Source organism: Paramisgurnus dabryanus, chromosome 5, assembly GCF_030506205.2.
Source record: "Paramisgurnus dabryanus chromosome 5, PD_genome_1.1, whole genome shotgun sequence".
NCBI classification, from domain to species: Eukaryota; Metazoa; Chordata; class Actinopteri; order Cypriniformes; family Cobitidae; genus Paramisgurnus; species Paramisgurnus dabryanus.
Window position 1 is genome coordinate 20,602,363 of NC_133341.1, and position 24,991 is coordinate 20,627,353.

Below are 24,991 nucleotides of genomic sequence, written 5' to 3' on the forward strand. Positions count from 1 at the left end.
AGATTCATTTAAAATAAAGAGCTTTTTATTACACACTCAATTGTTTTAATATCATCTTAATAATCTGCTTCATGCATATGACAGATCAACAAGGTTTAATACTAATTTATACACCAAAGATGTGCCTTAAATTTCAAAAGAGTAATCTGAAATGGGAAAGCATTAGTGATACATACTGTATTATGTGATACATTAGTGATATATACTATATTGACTACTTTTGACTGAAGCACCTCAACTCAGATTTAGGAGAGACTGTACACACATTTTTTTTTTATGTGAATTTTTGTGAAAAAGTGATGCTATGATACTTCTGTTTTGTCGTTGTACGATGCTCCAGTTGGTTGATGGGGTATTTGTCCCGCCCCTTCTCCACTGTAATTAGACAGCTGAGTGAAAAGTTACATTAGCTGCGTCTTGTTTCAAAAGACTGCATCCTTTACGTCCTCTGGAGGTTGCATCCGCTGAAAGATGCGGTATACGGAGGGTCCTCAACCTCAAATTAAACGAGACCTCTTTCTCGTGCCTCATTTATGTGTCTAAACTAATTTAAATTTACCGTATCTACTTTAATACTTACAAACTACTTTTTCATACTTTTACATTTAAAGTCCCAATGAAATCCATACTGACAATTCTTTTTTTTATATTGCAGTGTTTATAACAAACAATTTATATGTGCATCCTTATAAACTTCAATTAAAATCTATCAAATATGCATCCTTTAACTCCGCCCCCTCCAACGGTCAGTCTGCTGCCAGTTCTATTTCTGAATGAAATGCCTACTTTTATATATCCAATCAAAGCACAGTAGAAAACACAAGCCACACCCAATATTTTCCTTGCATGATATTCCATATCAGACGGAAATACGTCCCAACACGGAAGTAACGTTGATCGCAACTTCCTGTTCAGGAGGACTTTAAACGGCTCTCCTGATTTTGCCAAGTGGTTGATGTCCTCAGGGCAACATTATGCTGACCCTGGGACAGCATTTCAATCAACTAATCAGATTTCAGAAATAAGTTCACCGTTTGATGGCGCAGTGGATAAGACACACGCCTTTGGTGTGAGAGACCCGGGTTCGAATCCACTGTGATACATCAGTGTGTCCCTGAGCAAGACATTTAACCCCTAGTTGCTCCAGAGGCGTGTGACCTCTGACCTATATAACAATTGGAAGTCGCTTTGGATAAAAGCGTCAGCTAAATGAATAAGTAAGTTTGTTTTAAGTTTAAGCTTACAACCAGGATTAGCTGTTTCTAGACTATTGTTTTTCACTTTTCATGTCCCTCTGATTTTGGGGTTTGGTTATGGTTAGGGTTTGGGGTGGATTTAGGTTTTTATTAAAAAAAATGTTGTCCTTAGGTCAACACAATATGCGACTTTAAACACCACAGCTTTCCTGTATTAAAAGCTGCCAGTGTAGAATGACGTAAAGAAATGACATTGTTTGTGGCAACGCAAGGAAATGTGGGTTTTTGCAGCAGTGAAAGATGCATTTCATGCATTTTCCGAATTCCTATGAAAGAAGGTCGTATTTGGGAGTGTCCTAATTCTTTTTTTGAAATGGGACAGCCAACTGAAAAAGACACAGCGATTGACAAGCTGAGCATTTCACCCAAAACTCTGGAGCTCAGTGCTGAACGCGGAAAAACACCATTGGAAACAACTGAAAACATACGCCGGCCGTAGGAAAAACGCATTGGTGTAACGCCCCCTTATTAAATATTTTCAAATTAAAAATTTTCAAATAAAATGTAAAAAAAAAATTCATGATGACTTTTTCCTGGCTTGCTTCACCCACTGAGCAATAATTTCAGACTCCATTTTGCGAGCAGTGATCACTGATTCAGGATCTGCAGGGTTGGATCCCCTGTTAAAAAAAGAAGGAAAACACTTTAGAAATTGAACATGACAAAGCCAATTTTTTTAATTGAAGATCCTGAAAGTTTGCACCTTAAATCCAGATGATGAGCTCCTTCCGGTATGTTGATCGCAATCAGTGACGAACTAAGTGACTTTCTGATCTACAAAAAAGGTAATGCACCATTATAGTTTCACAGAGAAACATTGTTAAGAATTTTAGTCTGCAACAATATAACCTTTTGTTTCTGTTGTGCAAGCTGATATATGGCAATAATGTTTGCTTTATACTGTCATCTAGTGGCATACAGTAGTACAAGTATCTTACCCCTCCATTAGCCCAAGGATCAAGGTCTCCATTGGAAAATATGATATTGCTTGCAGTAGAAAGATCTAAAGGAAAACCCAAACATGCATGATACATGGCACAGATACATACAGTATATGCTGACACCTTTTTATGATCGAAAAAGTTTGTCAGCTTACCGTTTCCCCAGTATTGGGTTTTCAGCCAGCCTGGACGAGGCACAACACCCCATCTCTTGAGGCAGTACTGTTCTCTCTGTTCCATAGTGAACTTCATAGGGGGGAACATGTCTGTCACGTTGTTACTCTCAAAGCACATCTCGATCTCAGTGCAGGCCTTATGAAGAAATTCAGTTTTTAACACAATTCAGAATGTACTAAAACTTTCAAATTAAGGGTTATGTATACACTTATCTAGGCACCTGGTAATCCCATGCAAAGCTGTTGAATCCAAGACCACAGCCAGTAGGGTCGGCACACTCCACATAGAGAGAGTAGATGTCGTAGCATGGAAATTCACCGGTGGAATTATACAGAATGCCTGCGGGATAGTTCAAAGAAATAGAAAATAAAAATTCTATCATTTTCTCATCGCCATGTTGTTCTAAACCTGTATGAATTTCTTTTTTCTGAAGAGCACAAAAGAAGATATTTTGATAAATGATGGTAAGCGCACAGTTGATTGTAACCATTGACTTCCATAGTAGGAAAAACAAATACGATGGAATTCAATGGGTACCGTCAACTGTGCGCTTACCATCATTTATCAAAATACCCTATTTTGCATTCATCAAAATGTAAAAAAGTTAATGTGAAAATGTAATTTTTGTTACCAACTGTATCTCTGAGTGCAGACATAAGGTCGGTGCCATTCAGCATGACCTCGCACGCCACCTGTAAAAGCAAAAATTCTGTAGTTTATCTTTATGAACGATCACAACACACCCGCCGTTTCACTTAATCAAATCAAAAGAGAAACATTTGAGTAACATCATTAGGTCCTGTATGACGTTTGCCTTCATTAAAGCATTTCAGTCACCTGTAAATAATCCACTGGTGATATCACTACTGTACATACAGTATAATGAAATGCTGTTATTTTTATGCCATCTCATTTTCCTACTGGTGGAGTCTGATGCAAAAGGTGAAGGAGTTAGCTCTAAAACCATACTAGTAACGTGTGGTATATACCTTTACAGGGAAAGCTGGCATGTTGCTCATGAAATGAGTACTGTAAGGATAGTCCATCATGGCCATGTATGTAAAGGCGTTTCGTAAAAGCCCGTTCAGCTGCTTGATGTCCTTTGAGGTAGAGGGAGTTTTACAAAGAGAGAAGGCAGACTGGATACGTCCGTAGTCTGTGGAGTTGCGATTCACACACATAAAAAACTTGAAAAAACTTAATCAGCATCAAGAACGTCCAGTACCATCTTTAATCGAATGGATATTTATACCTTTCTGTTGTGCTAAAGTGTCTAGCATCTGGAAAGCTCCTTTTACTGCATCTCTACAGGCAGGGCTGACCTTCTCAAAGTCCTGCATAAACACACAAAACACAGTCTTACACCAGTACAATATTATGAAATGTAGGTATAAGCATTTAAGTTTTGTTTTGGCCCGGTTTCACAGACAAGGCCTTGGTTAAATGACGACATTTAAGCATTTTTATAAACAGGCCATAGAAAAATGTGTTATTGGTGTGTATCTTAAGACAAATCAATGGCACTGGCATATTTTAAGATCTGTATGTGCAAGTTATTTTCAGTTGAGACAGCTCAAACATGTGTTTTAGTCTAGGACTAGCCTCATGCCTTGTCTGTGAAACCTGGGAAAAGTGTATTACTTTGATTAAACAAAGTGAACTTACAGTTGTTACATCCTGGAAGAACTGCTTAGATTGTCCCAGACCTGCTGTGGACAGGATGGGGGCGCTAGCAGCTAATGCTCCAGTCACAATATTTGGATACCTGATCCTCATGTAAACACTCAACATTCCCCCGTAGCTGAAAGACATTTAAAACCATATTAAATTATACAGTTGATGTAGTGCATTGAAATGTTGTGTGTTATAGGACAGAGTCAATCTAGGTTTCTTCCAAGGTTTTTTTGTCATACCAAAACATGACCATTGATTTTGGAGAATATTAAAAAATAAAGAAATCTGTAAAGTTAAATGAATTCTTTAAAGGAAACACCACCATTTTCAACATTTTACTATGTTTTTACTTCTTACCTCAACTTAGACTAATTAATAGATACCCATTTTACCCGTCGTGAACGTGTTAGCATTTAGCCTAGCCCCATTCTTTCCTTAGGATCCAAACAGGGATGAATTTAGAAGCCACCAAACACTTCCATGTTTTTCCTATTTAAGACTGTTACACAAGTAGTTACATGAGTAAGTATGGTGGCACAAAATGAAGGAGGTTGAAGTGCTGCAAACTAAGTGCTCTTCCGCCATACAATATAGTTCTCATTTTTTATCCACTTAAAAAAATCACCACATTTTATTTTCTGCCACCACACTTACTTGTGTAACTACTCATGTAACAGTCTTTAAATAGGGAAAACATGGAAGTGTTTGGTGGCTTCTAAATTCACCCGTTTGGATCCTAAGGAAAGAATGGGGCTACGCTAAATGCTAACACATTCACGACACGCTGTACAAAGTTAAATGGCATGGATTGAAAAAAGATAGGTATGTATTTATTTGTGTAAGTTGAGTTAAGAACATAGTAAAATATTGAAAAATGGTGGTGTTTTCCTTTAAAGCTACACAAATAAAACATGACAAGACAAGAAGCAAACACCTCTGTTAAATGTTAATGCAAAATGATAAATACAAGCAATATTTTGACACAAGGCTTAACAATTTATAAGGCCAGTGAATATAACTTGCAGCTCTATAGACAAAAATGTAGTGAAGTAATAAAGTCTCACCTTCCACCAAAAACAATGACGGGACATGACTGGGCACCCAGTTCCTCCTTTAGCTGTGTGATCATGACTGCATAGTCAGCCAAGGCCTGCTCCACTGTCAACAGTCCCACTTGAGGGATTTTGAACGAGTCCTTGCCGAATGGAAGAGATTTTCCATAATACCTCTACAATTTAAAGCAATGATACCATTGAGTGGAAAGGTACTGTATGAAGCAATGAGTGGATTTTTTCATTTGCTAGCTTCCTTCATTATCGTGTTATTGTCACATGAAGCAACAGTAATGGAAAACTTACGTGTTCAGCAAATATCACCAGAGCTCTCTGCACTTCTGCCAGTTCTGTTATAAACCCAGAATTCAAAGCAAAGTCCCATATGTCCCCTTCATTACCAGTGTAGAAGAAAATGGGACCATAGCCTTTTCTCCAGTACTGGTCTAGAATAAAGACACAATGCAAGCAGTATGTATGGATAATACTGAAAAAAAAAACCTGAATGACAATGGTTTGATAGTGTGTCTGGAAAATTATTACCTGTGATAAGATAGCGCTGATCAAACGTGCCATTGCCCAAGCTGTTGTAATTGAAGTGATCTAAAATTTGCTTGAAGTACTTTTCTTTTAAATCAGGTGTGAGGTCTCTGTGAGATGGGCGGACCTCATTATTTTGCTTTTCCCTCTAAAAGGAAACATAACATTCACAAGAAGAGAGACACAGTTAGGATTAACAAAGCAGAGCAGAGAGAGAAGCCTAATAAAAACAATACAAATTCTAATGAATTCTTTTAAAACCAAAGTAATTATAACAATTAAATCTATTAGAATTTCTGGGATGGTTTCTATGGTTTAATAACAGGAATGATCTTTACAACCATTATTACTCATAACAAAAACAGTTTCTTAAGCAACCATCTAATTTGGAGAACTACAGCTCTCTACAAAGCTTCGGATCTTACCACAGAACGTGTCTCCGCTGCTGAACAGAGGAACAGCAAAATGAGTCCAAGACAAAACCACTTCACAGCCATTCTCACAGAGACCCCAAAAGTCCAGGCAGAAGAAGTCCAGTGTTGGATGATTACATTTCACAAGTCTTGTCTATTGACTGTCATGTGATTACATTACGAGTCATGTGACGATGTTACGAACTTCCTGTACTTTGGGTCTGTTGTTGTTGCGTATTCCTCTGTCCTAAGTGTTGTATGGGTCAAAAGTACAGATTCTGTGAATAGTTATAAAGTACACGTTCATCCGAACAATAGAGTGTCGCAGAGATTACGTATTGTTAAGCCAACGCGGAGGTTGGGGACATTCCTCCCTAAAAAGCCCATTTATTGTCCCTATAGACATTTGGATCATAGCAAAAAAATAAGCTATTTGTTTAACAACAGTTTGTGATACTTAAACGTGTTGTCCAACAAGATAAACACAAGAATTAAGTCTAATGTGTTTACTAGAAAATTACAAAGGAACTACGTCACGTTCTCTCGACATCAACGTCCTCACCACCAAGCTTCCTACAGTTATAAACTTTATTAAACACATTCCCTGATAAGGAAGGTCGAATGTTTGCATGTAGTTGTCGCCAGGGGGCGTTTCTCAATAACAACAAGTACGCCAAGTTCGTTTTTCGTAGTTCGGACTTGCAAATTCAGACTAGGAACAACGAACTCCCGAGGACGGAAGGACGCGAGCTCATCATGACCATCATGACACTAGGCTTGTTCGACTTCATGCGGCGCTGCAAGAAACGACAGCCAGATGACGTCAAAGTACCGCGAGAACGATTCGAGATCTCATACGAAGTGTAATTTCGTCTCGCTCTCGCGGCATTTTAACGTCATCCGTCTGTCAGTTCTTGCGGCGCCGCAGGAAGTCGAACGAGCCTACCTCCTACACGATCCGTTCTGCGCATGCCTAGTAGACATAGTAGATAACGCGCATGAGCATATGGTAATTCGGTTTTGCCACGATTTACGACACTGGCTGCGTCCGAAAACTCTAAATTGCTGCCTTCTGAGGCAGCTTTCCAAGGCAGGAAGAACCACCAATTTAGTGTAAATAAAGGTAAATTTTCACTTTTTACACATTTTAATTGCATTTCTAGCGAGAAATTAGTATTGTAGTTTTCAAATATGTGATTAGTTATCACAAAGGCGCTCTCTGTTTGAATTTCAAGCACGCTGCCTTTGAAGTGTGTCCGAAAGTCTTTCTCTGAGCTGCCTTCATGCCTCCGAAGTCATTTCCTCATGAGGCAGCGAGGCAACGAGTCACTGCCTTGAGTTTTCGGACGCAGCAACTGACTGCACGATCTGTTACACGCATGCGCATCTTTGTATCTCGAAACAACTACTTTATTTTACTGTCTATGAACTTGTTTCACTCACAGCGAAAGATATTGGCGTGCAGCGCAATAAATGAGAAGTTTGCCGTTTACGCTGCCGTTAGGGAATATTTGGTGGAGGCGACGTTGAAGAAGAAGGTCTCACGAATGGCTGCAAATTTCGTTATAACTGGTAAGTGATTGTCGGTATTTGAAATAATATTAGCAGCAATGTTTTAGTTAACACATGTGAGCATGTCAGTAACGACGTTCCATCTTATCAGACATAGTAACCGCATTTAACACCACACATGCCATGTGTTTGCATCCTTGAACAAAAACACATGTGTACATAATAGTGCTGTATTATAATACCAAACAAAGCAGCAAAATCATTACTTAACAAACATTGTTTGTCTATCACAGAAAGGAAATTATTCTACACTGGCCCCAGTGCACAATACATGAGGCTGGTTGTGCTGTCTGAGGAGCAGAGGCGGCGTGTCCTGGAGGGTTGCCACAACAACCCTATCACAGGGAACCATGGGGGTGTGAGGGCGACCATGGACAGGGTTGTTGCGGGGTACTACTGGAGTACCATAAAGGCAGATGTGGCAGATTGGGTACTTTTTTGGAACTCTTATTGAATTTAACTCTATGGCCTTCATGCAATGAATTGATTTAGTGGCTTTGGGTCTAAATAATAAATGTATCTATCAGGTCAAAAGCTGTCACAGATGCCAAAAGAATGACCGCATAAAGACTGTGTCTCCTGCCCTTCACCCTATTAAGTTAGAGCTTACCTTTGTGTTCCACTTGAAGCAACTAGTTATGTATAAGGTGATGTGGTAATATTACATATCTCTACAGGTCAAAGAGCCATGGCAGGTGGTCTGTATGGACCTCATTGGTCCACTGAAAAAAACCATGAAAGACCATCAATACGTCCTTACGGTAACAGACCTGTTCACCAAGTGGGTTATCGCTGAGCCTTTGAAGTGTGGCTCCAGCACTGAGGTGGCTGAGGCACTTGTGTCAAAGCTGTACACGTTTATGGTCCGGAAAATCATCACTGACACGGGCCGTGCATTTGTTAACGAGGTATGTGTTATTACCCTCTCCCTTCACACAGGACATATGACATCATCACAATTTAGGCTGTTTTTAAGCGGTCGAAAATCGAATAGCGAAAATAATCATGTGTGTCTGAATTATGTACAGCTTAATGCACACATATTTGCAGCGATGAACATCAAGCATGCCATCACAAGTGCAGACCATCCCCAGTCAAATGGCCAAGTGAGTGTGCCATCATGACGTCCTGCAAAACAGAAAAGTCAACTTTAGCCAGTCTATACTTAAGTGCATGTAGTAATTCCTTTCTATATTGAAGGATGAAATAACTAATCAAAGTGTAAAGGAGACTCTCAGAAAATATGTTAATCAGAACCAGGATGATTGGGACGTCCACCTGCAGGCCATAGTTTATAGAATAAACACTACAAAACAGGTTATTATTCAAAATCACTAGATAAAGTATATTGCATACACCTTTTAAGAGTTTTATTTTGTCGTTCAATGCAATCTAACAGAACATTTTGTTTCAAATTAGAGATCCACCAAGTACACCCCGTACTTTTTAATGTACAATAGGCACCCCCGTCTACCACGGGCATTAAATGGCTGTGAAACAGACACTGCCTTTGAATTGGTGGACCCAGAGGATGAGCTTGAGCTTAAACTCGCTGGAGTCAAAGCCCTCAATGAAACGGTTTGTTCAGAGTTGTGCGGATGACATGTTCAATTTGAATAAGAATGTTTGCATAGTAATTAATATATTCTCATCTTTAAGGTACGTAAAAACATTCAAATGGCCCAGGGGGAACAAAAAAAGGCTTTTGAGGCAAAGAAAAGGAAAGGGGTTCCCCAGCGCTCAGTTAAGCCAGGGAACGAGGTTCTAATTGGGGAGCCGAAAAATAAGATGAAGAAAGAAAATTGTTTGCAGGATCTCCATCAAGTGCCATTCACCATCACATCCCTGACAGAGAAGGGTCTGACAAGCGTCGCTATGTTAGGGAAAATGCAGAAAGTGAGTGTTGCACAGCTAAGGCCCTACTTTCAGCCACAAGGTATTGTAATAAATCCTACTTGGTGACATAGCAAATATAAACTTGACAATGACGATTAGTATTTACTTTCCTGTTGTGTAGATCATAGCCATGAATCTGAGGGCAGCCAAGTGGACCACCAGTATGCCAACAATGGTCCACTGTGGTCCAAGAGGTTGTGTCCACAGCAAGAACAAGTGGTGAGTGCCAATCTTACCTGGATAGTTCACATGCACATTGGTGTGCTTTAAATAATAAATGTGTGATTGCTCATTCCTAACAGTGATATTTTTTGTTATTTCTAACTGACCTATGTACTGGACAGAGCACGTCCAGCAAAGGAAATTGTTCTTCTGGATGTCCCAGTGTGTCTTCAAAGGGAGGACTTTTGGAGCCTTGGACTAGATAAAAAGATGGAAAGCGATGTAAGTGGATATTTCCAATTAAAAGATATAACAGAGTATTTGTTTAAATGTTAGGGGTGGTTTTTGGGGGGAATTTTGTGAGAGATATGTATATGAAATGCAGACATACAATTTTATTATTTTGACCTATTTGAAGTCCTTAAATGGAAACTAAGGGAACCTAGTTTGACAGTAAGTTGCATAATGTGTTGACAAATGCACCTCTTTAAGTGACGATATGTCCATGGATATCTGAATGAGATCTTTTTTTTCATAGGACAATGTGGAATCTAAAGATGTTATCATTTTGCCAGCATGGTCTAAGGGGTGACAAACAGATGAGGGCAGACTGCTGACAGCGAGTCGTGTTGACAGAGTTCAGGAAAAACTTCATAATGTCAAGTTTAAAATGAATATTCGCTTAAGGTGCGTGACAAAAACACACAGCAGATGCTTTTGTCCAAAGTGGCTTACAAATAAAAACAATACAAAGATTAGCAGTTAACTCTTTCCCCGCCATTGACGAGATATCTCGTCAATTAAGAGAAAACGCTTCCCCGCCAATGACGAGATTTTCCGTCTTTCCGCAATACTGCTATTATCCACCAGGTGGCGCAACTTTTTAAAACCGGAAGTATTGCCCTATGGCAAGCTGCTGCATGTCCGTGTCTGTTTTAAAGATCGCTCTGAATATGATCTCTATGAAAAGTCCGTCATAAAAATGGAATTATCTCTACTTTTTGCTCAAAATATGGTGTTTTTGCAAAAACCTACCCATATTCAAAAGCTGATTGCAAAAGAACCACTAAAGGTAGGATGAAACGGTTTTTTTTGTTTGAAAGCAGAGGGTCTGTTCTTTCATTTGGTATATTGTATGTTTATATATTTAAAGAAGAACATTTTCTGGAAGGCATTAAACTTTGGTGAAAATCATGAAAAACGCTGGCGCTGGCTGGCAACTTTTTTTTAAAAATGCTGGCGGTGAAAGAGTTAATAGCCTAATAAAAAATACATTAATATACAAACAATAACTCATAATAACTATTTAATTTATGCTGAAAAGATGTCTTTAGGTCCCTTTTGAAAGACCCAAAACATCTTATGTTATATGGCTTAATAATTTATTGTATTTTATGTATTATAGGAAGAACCAGTAGAGGTGGAGTAGCTGCCCCTCACATTAAAACACATGTACCAGGCAGAATACATTGTGAGGAACAGTCTTAGGCTTTTCACTGGCCAGGTGCAAGAACCATCTTACATGTTGATGGATCATGATGACCAAATGAATGCGTGGAGGTTGCTGATGGAGTCGACGGAGTGGGATGACAAGAAGCATTTCAAGTTCAATTCTGAAAATATCCAAGACATGGAAGCTTTCATTTTTGTTTGCAAAGACACCCTCAACCTGAAAAAAAATGCTGGATTTGGGGTGCACAGTCACCCATATACATTTTGTTAGTGTTTGTGAGAGAGAGTGTGTGTGACAGTGTGACAATTTTTATTCTCCTAAATAAAGATTTTTTACTCTTTCAAAGAGAACCACTGGTCTCATGTCACTTCTATGTGCACACTATGCTTTTTCAAGTTGTTTGTCAGTTTGCCAGACTTGTTTAGTTCTTTCTTCATTTAATTGCAGATCGTCATATTATTATGTTCCTTATTGTCTTTGTCTCTGTAAACACAACAGAAAGGAATTATTTTCCTCGTTTTGATTATAGCCAATAGATAGATATATTATAGACCCATACTAATACATAATTACTCAAATTAAAGTTAACCAATTAACCAGCAGCTTTTAAAAAAAAAATATTTGACAATACTATTGACCTCAGACCGAAACACGGCAAATCAAGTAAGATTTATGCCATACACATACAGCAATAAATCGGAAGAAACTGAATTGGTTTGCAGTGACATAAAGATTTAGACTTTATTCCACATGTAAATTTTGTTCAGGTTCATGTAACAACCCCTTCATTAATTTGGATTGGAAACCACGTAAACACTTTGTAATGCATTGCAAAGCATAATAGACCCGCCGCAAACTTTTAAATGAAAACGCAATAGCCTACACAAATATGCCGCCTGGCCGTCAAGCGTTTCGTCCCATGCGTGACACCGATAGTGCAGGAAAACCGTGACGTTTTCTTTTACGTAATTACGCGCATGCGCAGAAGGCCTCGAAACCTTCCTGCCTTGGAATGCTGCCTCAGAAGGCACCAATTTAGAGTTTTCGGACGCAGCCTTTCTCTCGCCAGAAAGCGTTTTGTCAAAGGTTGATACAATTTTTAATGTTGAAGTGTAAATGCGTTATAGAAATATAAAAAGCCGAAGTTTGAATTCAAAAATCATAAAAGTTGTGTTCATCCGTAGATCATGTTTGGTACATACATTCATTAATTCATTTTTTTGAATGTAGTATTTACATTTATTCATTTAGTAGACGCTTATATCCAAAGCGCTTATATCCTATGTAACATTTTGTCAGAGGAAGCATCACAAAAAAATTACATCAACAGCTTAAACTTGTAAACATATAGCCTAGCTATGTAGAATTAGCTTATTGTTCGCTCCTCTGACAAAATGTTACATTCTCCCTCATTTGTATAACAGCGTCCGCCAAAGTAAATAAATGTAAATAGTACATTTGAATAAGGAATTAATTTGATGTATATACCAAACATCTACAGTGCCATCTGCTGACCAGACATGCAGGTAACACTGAAGAATGTTGTCTTTATGTCTCAGATATAATAGATACAAATAAATAGATATACACTGATAATAGTAATAATAATACAAAGTCCAGTTTTATTCTGCTCGTCAATCTATTATGTCAAATTACTTTATGTTAAATTATTTTGTGTATAATATTTGATGTATACAAATTATTGTAATTTTTATTTCTCTGTTGTGATGTCGCCGGATTTGGTGTGGGGACTGCTAAAGTTATTAATAATATTATTATAGCAATAGTGGAATTCCCGGGCTATTTTTCTGGTCTTACTCATCCAAAATATATGTCAGGTAAAATTATCCAAAACAAACCAAGTGTTTCCTGGTGGGCAGACTCTACTATATTTCCTTGACTTACTCACAGTTTATTGTTTAAAAGGGCCATTGTATACGTGCCTCACCTACTTCTCTCTCTCTCTCTCTCTCTCTCTCTCTCTCTCTCTCTCTCTCTCTCTCTCTCTCTCTCTCTCTCTCTCTCTCTCTCTCTCTCTATCTCTCTCTCCCTCTCTCTCTCTGCTTCTAGGAATGCAGGTCTTCCTGATGACATGGTAAGTGGGTGTGAACCACCTTTCCCGGTGATCACAGCTCCGGTATAGATACACCTGTCCACTAGCTGGAGTGATTCTTATGAATAGTTGTTTCCAGAACGCAAGTCAAGGTTACTGTCCAGAGGTAAGTTTTAATTATTATAATAGTATTGATTGTTGCAGTAATGGCGTTATTATAAAAAAAAACCTGTATAGCTAGTTTTACATGTACTGTAGGATTTGCTGGAAGCAAGTTATAGTTCATTCAGTCTTGTTGTCATTTCAATTCATTTATTAGTGTCAAAATGCTGTTATGTTTTTTTCCTAGGTATATTAACTAGACTTGCTCAGCAGAGTCATGCTGTACACAGAGTTGATCAGGCTTTGGGATGAGGCTGTGAGGTTAATAGATGCCCGGGACTGGCAGGGTGCTCTCACTAAACTCAACCAGATCACTGATCACAACTGTCGCACTCTTTTTGTGGTTGCATCGGCACACATTGCCCTCGGCCAGTTGGACTTAGCCATTAAAGTATGACCACAGTTTTTACAGATCTACCTGTATTGAGCATTACAGCTAGATCTATGATTTGCTTAAAGGTGCAGTGTGTAACTTTTACTGTAGAAGGATCTCTTGACACAAATGCAATATAATATACATAACTAGCCTGTATTATTAGTGGTGTATAAAGACCTTACATAATGACTTGTATTGTTTTAATTACCTTAGAATGAGACGTTTTATCTAGAAACACTGCATGTTCTCTTACATGAAAGTCGCCATCATGTTTCATCTCTACGTTGTCCCAGACATGTTTGTCCTGCCAGGCTACCATATGCGTTTTGAAATTGAGGGATGAGCAGTTAATTGCGATTCGCAATCTTACAACTAGATGCCGCTAAAATTTACACACACCACCTTTAAAAGTTAATCATAATATAAATATTCTGTTTTATACCAGTTGAGTTATAACTTGTGATGTCATAAGTGTAACATTTCTGATGGAAAAAGCAGGGACATTTTACATTTAATGTCAAATATGACCTTTCAGGCTCTCGATCAGGCCCTCGCAAAGGATCAATGTCTTGCTGTGGGTTTTTTTCAGAGGGCTGCCGTTCAAATGATGGCAAACAAGTAAGAATGCTTTTTTAATTAAGTTCTACATAACATCTAAGTTTACATAACATCAACAGTAAACACTCCTTAAAGGAATAGACCAGTCTGTCTGGTGTATCAGCTACACCACAGCAAAACAAATATTTTAAATATTGTGTTCCTGTTGCTTAATTGGTAAAGCATGGGAACACACCGGTATAAAATGTATACCTTGTAATGCACTGTAAGTCGCTTTGGATTAAAGCATCTAATGCATAAATGTAAATGTAAACATTTAATTAATTTGGTATTACGACAGTTAACTCACTTTTATCCCATACGGCAAAACATTTTTTTTAAAATATAATTGAAAATATATTTCAAAATATAAAAAATTGCCATATAAAAAAATTACAAAAAATAGATATTTTTTGTAAATATTTTATATACATTTTTTCACCAATATATTTTTTGTATTTTTTATATATTTCAAAAATAAATATAATTTAAAGCATTTATATTTATGTTACTGTACATTGGAAGAACAACTTTTCAACTGCAAAAATTTTATACATACTAATACATTTTATGCTTATAATTGATACATTTTATACAAACTCTTATATTTTGCCCAGTATGCCGTATGAGTTAAAAAAATATTATTTGTTTCCCCTTAAATACATTTTGAAATACATGTTAATATATTTAAGGTTATAACAAAAAGGTTCAAACTAAATATATTTTCAAATGTAAAAATATATTTAATTAAGCTTAAAACATATGTTTTGCCAAATGGGATCTGACGCTGCTTTTCTTTTTTTTCCTTTGCAATCTCTCTCTCTCTCTCTTATGTATTTATCTCACTCTATCTAATACCAGACTGGAGGAGGCATTGTCTGATTGTATTTGGGCTCAGAAGAACATGAGAGAAAATCCTGTTATTGACTACAAACAGCTGGGTCTTCGGTTTAAAATGTACAGCTGGCAGGTCAGAACATAACTATATTTAATAAATGTAATACCTTAGGTGAAATATCATGTACACAATTCTCACTTTGTTACCCGTTGCTGGGTCAAATATGGACAAACACCCCCGTTAGTTTAAAATAACCAAAGTTCATTTGTCTATTTGACTCAGCCGTGGCTTGAAACATCCCAACATTTCTTAGAGTGTAATATATTAAACAGGAAATTGTTGACAATTTCTTTTGAGCCTTTTTTCAATTCTGCCATTAAACATGAAAGCTGGTAGAATTCACCTGCACAGATACGATCACAAAGCCTCTTTGAGCGCTGAGCGAAAAGTTATGCATGTCAAATGCCGGGCAGAAAAATAAGACACATCCAGCATTCCACAGTTGTTATTTTAGCCTGAACAGGTGAGCTGACATTTTTTAGGGGGCAACTTTTTGGCAACTTATCAAAAAAATAAGCACACAGAGAAAGCACTTGCCAAAAAGTCAGTGTAGGACCACACCAACTTTGGAGCACTTGTTTTTCATTAGACAAGGTTTTATTATGCACTTTACCAGAAGTGTACTGGCAGTAACAAGGAAAAACAAGGAAATTACTCATTGACAGATTCATAAAAGAGCAGTAGGAAACGTCTGCTTACTCTAGGATCATATACAACAACTTTTGTTTTCTTGCTGATATAGTATATCACACAATATATATATATATATATATATATATATATATATATATATATATATATATATATATATATATACACATATATAAGCATACACTGAGTGTGTGAACTGTATACACTATGTGTCTTTGATTGATAGGTCCTTTATAACGCAGCAGCAGTTCACTCTAGACTGCAGCAATGGGACAAAGCCAAAAGCATCTTGCTGGCGGCTTTAGAGGAGAAAGGAGTGGGACGGAGCAGCCTGGTGGACGCAGCTTTAGAAACTGTTTCTGTAAGGCCCATATGATATCTATATTATGAAAACCAGCATCATTTCCATGCTGGTTTGGTGCTTGTTGTCATTTAATGATCCTGTGTGTATGTGTCCCAGAGGAGAGAGGTGTTGACACCTCTTCTGGTTCCAGAGGGTGAAGTATTTCGTCCCAGGAAGAAGGAGGTAGAGCAGCTTAAACCAAGGGATTTCCTGGGTGAAGCTAAGGTAAATTATTTGCTTTATTGAACTTAGACTAACATGTAGTTATCTAAACAATATTTGAATGCAAATGTAGTCACACCAAGAACCGGTTTTCGAGACAACATATTAAATACTGAGAAATTAACATGTTGATGGCAAACTGTGTATATTAATGTTTAAGTGGCATGGCTCTTAGTTGCTGTATACTGTACTCTAAGTGGTTTTAAACAAAACCCATTCAGTTCAGAGACTAGGACACTAGAGACTTCTCATTCTTCTTATATAGTAAATGCTTATTAGATTAATGACAGAAATTGCACTGAAACTCTTTTCAAACTACTTTTCTACCAGGTCATAACTTCATTGATTCCAAATGATGACTTCAGAGGCTTTGATCCTCTCAGACCACAGGTGCGTTCACCACCTGCAACAAATACCACCTCAATATTTTATTAGCATTGCAAAAGGTTTAATGTATTGCCAAGAAATCTTATTTAAGATAAGTAAAATTTAGTGAACAAAAAGTGAAAAAGTAAAAATGACTATGTAGAAATATGTTCTGTGTGTGTGTGTGTGTGTGTGTGTGTGTCAGTAAACTGCAATGATTATGTATTTTTCTTCAGAAACCAGGATACTATGAGCCAAAGGTAGAAGAAGGCCAGTAAGTATTCATTATTTAAAATTCTCCAAGAATATATAAAGTCTGTCTTTATCATTTAAGATTATATGAAATCCTTATTTTAAACACAAATTTAAAACAAATTTAATCTTGTTGGATTATAATATGTTATATATTATATTATTGCTTCATAGGGAGTCTCGTTACATGACAATGAAGAACTCATATGTGGCTAAGGGAGCAGGAGAGCTAACAGTTCCTGCTGGGGCAGAACTGTTTGTGTACAGTGATGAGGACAGGGATGGATTGGCAATAGTCATATATGATGGAAAGGTGGGGAGACTTATTTTTTGTTATATTGTTATGTGAGGCTGTTATATTGTAGTTTTATTCTCTAAAGACAAAGACTTGTTAATGTTTAAAGGTGCCATTGAATAAAAAACTGTATTTACCTAGGCATAGATGAATAATAAGAGCTCTGTACATGGTAATGACATATCGTGAGCCTTAAACACATTTGTTTCCTCATTCTAAAAACTGAAAAGACTGCTGGAAAACAGGTCAATCTTAACATAACACAGACTGTGATGTAATAATGGAGATGTATGACCTAACATGTTTACTAATGTGAGCTACTGGCATGAACTGAGCAGAGCTCAACATTATTATTCATGGCCCAAAATAGGGCAAAAATAGACAATTTCATTCAAATGACAAATTGTAGGGTTGTAAATGGACATGTAAAACATTTCTGGATAATTTTTACACTTAATAAAGTTACAAACCTTCTATGTGGACTTCAATGCATTCTTTGGCACCTTTATGTTAATTTAACTTTGAACAAACTGTAAATAACATAAAATGAAATCTGCAGTAAGTTACTGGCAAATAGCTGCATAACTACATAACTAGTGAATGATTTATAAACCAATTTTAGTGTTTAGAATGACACCTTTTTACCTTTTATCTATCAGAGAGGTCTGGTTCCTAAGTTCATGCTTGAACCAAGGGCCAAGAAGAACAAGGATAAAAGGCGGACTGTAAGTGTTTATGTTTTTCCCTCTTTTTTAAATTTCTTCTAAATATGTTACGCTATTTATAAAATTTTAAAGTATATGAATGGCGACAAGTTTAAGGCTTTTTAAGGTCTTAAAAACTGTTCTTACAGACTTTGCAAACCAGAGAGATTTGGCAAAGATTGAGTGTTATCTCACCACTTTAATATACAGTACTGTGCAAAAGTCTTAGGCCACCACCACCAGACTTGTTGTTTTAGAAGTTTTAATGTCCATCCATATTTTTTTTTCAATCTATTTTATTAAGATACAAACAGAAAATACAGGAAATGTTTAAAAAAAATTACATTTTTCTACTATATATTACTACTTAAGGCATCGTCAGTGTTTAGTGTGACCTCTCTTGGCACTAAACACATCTTGAGCATTTTTGAGCAGAATTAAATAAAAAGCCTAATTTCTTTAAAATTAGAAATTAGGATTTAATTTTATTTAGGTTTAAGAGTTCCTGCAGTAATTCTGGCATGGTGGCCCTAACGCCTGTTTCACACCGCATGCGTAAGCAGCGCGTGTTTTTTTCGGCGCCCATGTTAACAAGTTAAAGCATGTACACCGCACACGTGAGCAGCGCGTGCTCGCGTGGCAGGAGCGTCGCTGAAGCAGCAGTGCTGCTATCGTTTCGCCGTCGGCTCTATTTTTGCTGCGCTGCTCACGCTCAATTAAAGTGACAGTGCATTGTTTATGGTTTGAATGGTCGTGGATTGACGCGAAAAAGTGTAATTTTACAATAAAATCACGAATGTGAAGCCAAGTGTGTTTGAAGCAATCATGACTTTGAGCAATTTAAAAGAAAGCAATGAAATATTAACACACTGTTGCCAGAAGACTGCGTTCATTCACTTTCTGCCCAGCAAATGAGTCCTCATCTATCTTAATAATCTTCAGAGAAATAGATTCATCTATAAATTTAAATCTTATGCTTAAACTGTTGAAGGGAAACACGATCGACTGCTATATGCTGTCAATCACTGAGTGAATTCTTTATTTTATCGTAAAACTTCAGAGAAACAGATTTTATAATGTGCCATGGGCTTTTTATGTCTATAATTGTGTATTGTGTCTATATCTGTCATTACACGCACCAGAACAGCACGAAAACAATGTGGATTAAACAAATCACAGTTATATAAATTACACTGACCTTCAAAAAGCGTCTTGAAGAGGTTTTGCTCATAAATGCATGTAAAATAATGTAATGTGAACTTGAGATTTTTATACTGTTATTTAAACTGCACAGTATGCGCTGCAAACGCAGCCGGTGTGAAAGCACAATGGCCACGCACAGCAAATGCTCTCCTCACGCGCTGCTCACGCTACGCATACGCGCTGCTCACGCATGCGGTGTGAAACAGGCGTAAGACTTTTGCACATATCTGTAGTTGCAAGACAAGCAAGAAATAGTTTAAATTGTTCTTGTTGTAACCGTTTCTGTGGCATGTTGAAGGACTAGCTTTTGATGTTGTGATCAGTATCTGAACTAAAGTTGCTAAAAGCAATAACACTACTAATGCTTTTCTCTACAATTTCTTCGGAAGGAACTTGCAAGTGGCATTCCACACCCACCGGCATTAAAACCCCCAAATCGACCCCAAGGTTTACTATCTCAACCTCCACCAGGTACAGAAAAAAGTTTGCAGATCAAATTTAAATTACTTGTTAATGATTAAAAGTATTATTAAAGGATTACTCCACTTTCATAAGAAAAGTTTCTGATAATTTACTCACCCCAATGTCATCCAAGATGTTTATGTATTTTTTTCTTCAGTCGAAAAGAAATTTTGTTTTTTGAGGGCAACATTCCAGTATTTTTCTCTACAGTGGACTTCAATTGAACACAAATTCATAATTATTCCAACCGAGTCATAAGGGTCTTATCTAGCAAAACGATTGTCATTTTTGACAATAAAAATAACAAATATACACTTTTAAACCACAACTTCTCGTCATGTAGATCCGGTCGTGATGTGCCAAACTGACCCCACGCAATACGTCATGACGTCAAGAGGTCACAGAGGACGAACGCGAAACTCCGCCCCAGTGTTTACAAGCGTCTTGAAAGAGGACCGTTCCTACGTTGTTGTATGTCAACTGATACTAATTAATGTCTTTGTGGCAGTTTATTGTTTAAAAGGGCCGCAAATGTGCGTTTTATATATGTAACATGTGACCTCCCTACGTCCCTACGCATTTACGTTAGGTCACGCTAGACCCGACCTACACAAATAGTTGTGGTTTAAAAGTACATATTTTTTATTTTTCTTGTCAAAAATGACAATCGTATTGCTAGCTAAGACCCTTATGCCTCGTTTGGGATCGTTTATAGACCTTTGAAACTCCGTTGAAAAAAAGTGTTAAGTGTTGAGTAAAGTATTAAATGTTGGGCTCTATTAAAGTCCATTAAAATGAGAAAAATCCTGCAATGTTTTCCTCAAAAAACATAATTTCTTCTGGACTGAACAAAGAAAGACATCAACATTTTGGATGACATGGTGGTGAGTAAATTATCTGGATTTTTCTTTTAAGAAAATTGAATATTCCTTTAACAATAAACTGACACAAAGACAGTGTCATTCAGCAACTTCTGAATGGTTCTCCTTCTCCACACTTGTAAACACTGAAGCAGTAGTTTCCCTTATGTCATGCGCAACCTTTTGCCGTGATTATGTAATACGCAATGTCGTTGACACACATCACAGGGCTAGTGCACGATGAAAAGGTGTGGTTAAAAAGTACTAAATGTTTTGCTAGACAAGGCCCTTATGCCTGGTTTGGGATTGTTTAGAGCGCTGCATTGAAATGGAATTTGGACCTTTACACCACTGGGTTAAATTAAGTACCCAGGGTTCAAAATCCTGGAATGTAAAAAAAGGAGACAAAGAATTGAAAGAAAGACATAAATATCTTGGATGACGTGGGGGTGAGTAAATGATTAGGAAATATTCTTATGAACGTAGAAGAATCCTTTAATTTAAACTTCTCAAAAAAATATGGTTTTCCTGATATTTGCAGTGACAGCATTTAAGTTTAAATTGGGACATTGTCTGGTCAGTAGAGCAGATGCTCTGAAATATTTGGGTGACCAGAGTTTAAATTCATCTTGGGTCATTTGCCAAACTTTTCTCCCTGTTGTCTCCCCTTTAACTCTCAAATGAAATACAGATAAATGAAAAAGTCTTTGCATACTTTGTGTAATGTGTCATCCTCTCTCCTGTAGAGTTGCGCCCCTCCTGTGTCAGTGCTGCCCACACAACTCCTCCAATGAACAACAACTCCACCCACATCCCTGCCCAGCAGGTGAGTAATGAAACACAACGGAAAAATGATGAAAGAATGCTGACCTTTCCGCAGAAACACAAAACTCCAATTTTTTTCTTACACCCACACATTCGGTTTTGCCAGAAATGGACGTTCCAGTGTTCCACTATAATACATAAAATGAAAAAGATTTTCTGACCTCACAGCTTATGTTTGTGTGCTCTGTATTGCATTATGCATTTCTGAAAACCCATTTGTCTCATTGCCCAATTTGGCAAGCTTGAAAGCTAATATTTCTGAAAGTATCACGCAGATGGAAATAGCAGCAGAATGTGATTAATGCAGGGGCCGTCATGCTTGATCTTTTGTGTGAGATAAAAAATGAGTTTTTTGTGACTCAGACATGAAGTTGAGTGGAGTATTGAGGCAGCGGGTCTTTGATTTGGCCTTATTCAGTCAGAAATACACCCAAGGGAGAAAAAGAAAGCTCATAAAAATTTGAACAGGACTATCTGAGGCCACTGCCTGACAGAGAAACCTGGTTCACTTTTGACTAAACTTAGTTTGGAATATGCAATACACATAGCATTTTGTAGTTTGGAAAAAACTGTTCACTTTTCCTGTACTGTAAACTTAATCCGTGTGAAATGACATTTCTATCTAAAAAAAAAGGTTTTTGGCATGTGTATCTCTCAATTGTTTTATATGAGAATTCCTTTTTTCCAGACCTCAACTTCAATCCAGGAACCTGAATCAGTCATAGTGAAGGTACACTACAAATACACCGTGGCCCTGAAAGTCCCCCTAGAAACGTCTTTCCGAGATCTGCAAGAGGAAGTGGCTCAAAAAATAGGACAGCCTGCGACGAACATTCGCCTTAGGTAATTTTGCAGACCTGCTGCCTGCTTTCCTGACCTGTTTTCTGCTGCTGCCATAAACTAATGTTTTTGAAGTACTGTATGTAGGAGGAGTTGCTTCTGCTGACATTTTTTATTGTTCAAATCTCCACCCCTAAAACATATTACTTCCCACAGACATAAAAAGCATGGTTCTGCAGTATTGACTCCACTGGATTTAGATAATGGACTGGACAGCCTTGAAGATGTGGCTGAATTAGGACGTGCCACAATTTGGTGTCAGGTACTCTTTTGATTAACACTTAACAACGGTTATTAAAGGTGAAGTGTGTAATTTATGCATTGCTAGTCAGTGGCGGCCGGTGACTTCTTTTTTCGAGGGCGCTCGATGCGAAGTTCGTCACAACATGTGTGTAGCCCATCCTGTGTGGTTCCTTTTTTCCAAATATGTTTCTTGCCCGTTGAGTGATCCTGTGTGCATCACGTGTTTTGTCAAAATAAGTGCCTGCTGCGGACGCCTCTTAAGGGTTTATGATAAAAGAGACGCTCGTGTTTGCCAGATACTCGCATAATCTCATGCGTAATCACAGTTTACTGTTAAGGAAGTGTCTTGCGTGTATTGTGAACGTTAGCATCTCTTTTATCATGAACGGTTTGGCGCGTGTGCAGCGGGCACTTATTTTGACAATTCACATGATGCAACAAACACATATTTTGAAAGCGCAGGCAAACCACATGACACTTCTAACAATTATTTTGAATTACCGTCCCTCGGATGAGCAGTCACAAGCCGCCACTGTTGCGAGTTTTACCAAATATAATTGCAAAAATAATATCTGGTTTGAAGAGCATGAAATATCCCCTCATCTTGCTTTAGTCAGACAAACATATAGCCCTTTCACAAATTCATGCCATTGGTTACATAAACCCCCTTTGTGTTAGATCTATTAAAGGGTTCCCCCCCCTCCCACACAAAAAACACCATTATGTCATTTTCAAACTAATTGACTTTCTTTCCTCCTTGGAAGAGAGTACAAAATTTTTTGAAGGGCATTGAAAGTGGATTACAGTACAGATTTCTAAGGCCGTAATTCTCTTACTCTGGCCTAACACGTCCTTTTATTTTCCTTGTACAAAGGAAAGTACAGGTGTTTGCTCTAATGTAGCAGACAGAATTTGGAAACAGCGTTTATTATTGTATGTCTTTTCATTTCATCCTTTCTAAGCCTGAAGACCCATTGGCCAACAGAACCATTCTCTATCAGATGGTGGCACTGTATGACTACACAGGACAGGGCCCAGAAGACCTGGAATTCAGTGAAGGCGACACAATTGATATTCTCAGTGAAGGTAAAGCAAAAGAAAGTTATATTATTTTGTTTTATTAGAGATTTGAACTTACTGCACATATATCTATACATACTGTGCTTTGCCTATACTGTATACCTGTATCTTTATGCATTTGCAGTGAATGAGGAATGGTTAGAAGGACACACTGCTGGAAATATTGGCATCTTCCCTCGAAGTTTTGCTCATCTGGATACATAAAGCATCAGTTTAAGTGAGGCATCAACACACTGATACAGCCCGTAAACATTAATAGAGGCCATATACTGTACATATCGAATCGATGAAAATTGTATTGTAGAATATATGCATAAACATTGTATAGGGATAACTATTACTCTTCTTTCCAAAATGTATCTATTTATTGAAACAACAGTATTTTAGTGTTTTCTTTCTGCTGAAGTGTGCCTATAGTTACTGTACTTGCTGTCTTGTTAAAAATGATATACGGTTTTAAATGACGTTTACAAATGTAAGCTCAGGAGGAGGAGTACGCCCATCTAATCTTCAAATTATTCCCTGGATATAAAAGCACTCTTTTCTTCCTGATAATTCAGCATCTCTCCTCCTTTTCTCCTATATTATGAAATTTTATTAACTAAGTTCGGGAGGAGCATGGTCATGTAATCCAACCAATCAGTGCACAGAGGCATCTATATATATTTATAGCCATCGCTCACCTCTGTCCCGTGACAGTTTTTTGCTGCATCGCCTCACTCTCAGCTGGTATATCTATCCCAGTTAAGGAGGGGGGAGTACTCTGCCAGCCAAAACTGTTGTACGCTAAGACTATATGAGCACACAAACTCGTGAACTGTTAAAGTCTCCATGTAGTCAATAATTGTATCTCTTAAAACTGCATATATTAAAGTTTTTTCCTGTGACAGTGATTTCTTCATGCTTTAAAATAACTTGAATGTAACTGTACACCCTTTTCTTAATTAGTATACGCTATGAATATGCAAATTAGTCTCAACCTCAACACAATTTCACTCAGTGCATAGATATATGTACATAGATACAGTGGTGGTTGGTGACTTTTCTTTTTCAAATTTACTCGTCATGTAAAAATACTGTATGTGTTCGTTGCGTCATGTGAACCATGTGCATCATGCGTCATATTTAAAATACGTGCCTGCTTCACATGCATCGAAAGGGTTTATGATAAAAATTAGTGTTGTAGGACTAAACTCTGATTACACATGAAATTAAGCGAGTATCTGGCAAATGCGAGCGTCTCTTTTATCATAAACCCCTTCGAAGGGTCTGCAGCAGGCACTTATTTTGACATGACACGTGATGCACATAAGTTTACATGACGTGCAGCACACATATTTTGAAATGACGAGCCATACAAGACAGGCTACATACATGTTGTGACGAGCTTCGTATCATACGCCTCAAAAAGAAGTCAATGGCC

General features: G+C 37.6%; 2 protein-coding genes across 2 annotated transcripts; one reads left to right on the top strand and one right to left on the bottom strand.

Annotated features, from left to right (window-relative positions):
* Positions 1–7: 7 nt before the first annotated feature.
* Positions 8–6,328, bottom strand: dpp7 (dipeptidyl-peptidase 7). The gene is made up of 13 exons (XM_065250247.2): positions 6,066–6,328; positions 5,644–5,788; positions 5,407–5,546; positions 5,113–5,276; positions 4,040–4,175; positions 3,627–3,708; positions 3,364–3,530; positions 3,006–3,066; positions 2,595–2,713; positions 2,353–2,509; positions 2,195–2,259; positions 1,960–2,030; positions 8–1,876 (listed from the first exon to the last, which is right to left on the bottom strand). The coding sequence occupies exons 1-13, from the start codon at positions 6,135–6,137 to the stop codon at positions 1,774–1,776; spliced, it is 1,482 nt and encodes a 493-aa protein (XP_065106319.1). The 5' UTR covers positions 6,138–6,328; the 3' UTR covers positions 8–1,773.
* Positions 6,329–13,231: 6,903 nt separating this feature from the next.
* On the top strand, positions 13,232–24,455 carry noxa1 (NADPH oxidase activator 1). Its single transcript, XM_065250248.1, has 16 exons — positions 13,232–13,355; positions 13,539–13,742; positions 14,263–14,345; positions 15,186–15,294; positions 16,100–16,234; positions 16,334–16,441; positions 16,769–16,828; positions 17,041–17,078; positions 17,231–17,369; positions 18,011–18,076; positions 19,648–19,729; positions 21,327–21,406; positions 22,094–22,248; positions 22,402–22,507; positions 23,451–23,574; positions 23,693–24,455. The coding sequence occupies exons 2-16, from the start codon at positions 13,569–13,571 to the stop codon at positions 23,770–23,772; spliced, it is 1,539 nt and encodes a 512-aa protein (XP_065106320.1). The 5' UTR covers positions 13,232–13,355; positions 13,539–13,568; the 3' UTR covers positions 23,773–24,455.
* The last annotated feature ends 536 nt before the right edge of the window (positions 24,456–24,991 follow it).

Excerpts from the sequence above, each read along its gene's own strand:
- dpp7 (XM_065250247.2), bottom strand. The coding sequence starts at position 6,137 with ATGGCTGTGAAGTGGTTTTGTCTTGGACTCATTTTGCTGTTCCTCTGT. Across the intron at positions 5,547-5,643 it reads TCAGCGCTATCTTATCACAG|ACCAGTACTGGAGAAAAGGC; the intron begins GTAATAATTTTC and ends TCTTTATTCTAG. Across the intron at positions 2,031-2,194 it reads ATCCTTGGGCTAATGGAGGG|ATCAGAAAGTCACTTAGTTC; the intron begins GTAAGATACTTG and ends CCTTTTTTGTAG.
- noxa1 (XM_065250248.1), top strand. The coding sequence starts at position 13,569 with ATGCTGTACACAGAGTTGATCAGGCTTTGGGATGAGGCTGTGAGGTTA. Across the intron at positions 14,346-15,185 it reads GTTCAAATGATGGCAAACAA|ACTGGAGGAGGCATTGTCTG; the intron begins GTAAGAATGCTT and ends ATCTAATACCAG. Across the intron at positions 16,235-16,333 it reads CAGCTTTAGAAACTGTTTCT|AGGAGAGAGGTGTTGACACC; the intron begins GTAAGGCCCATA and ends TATGTGTCCCAG.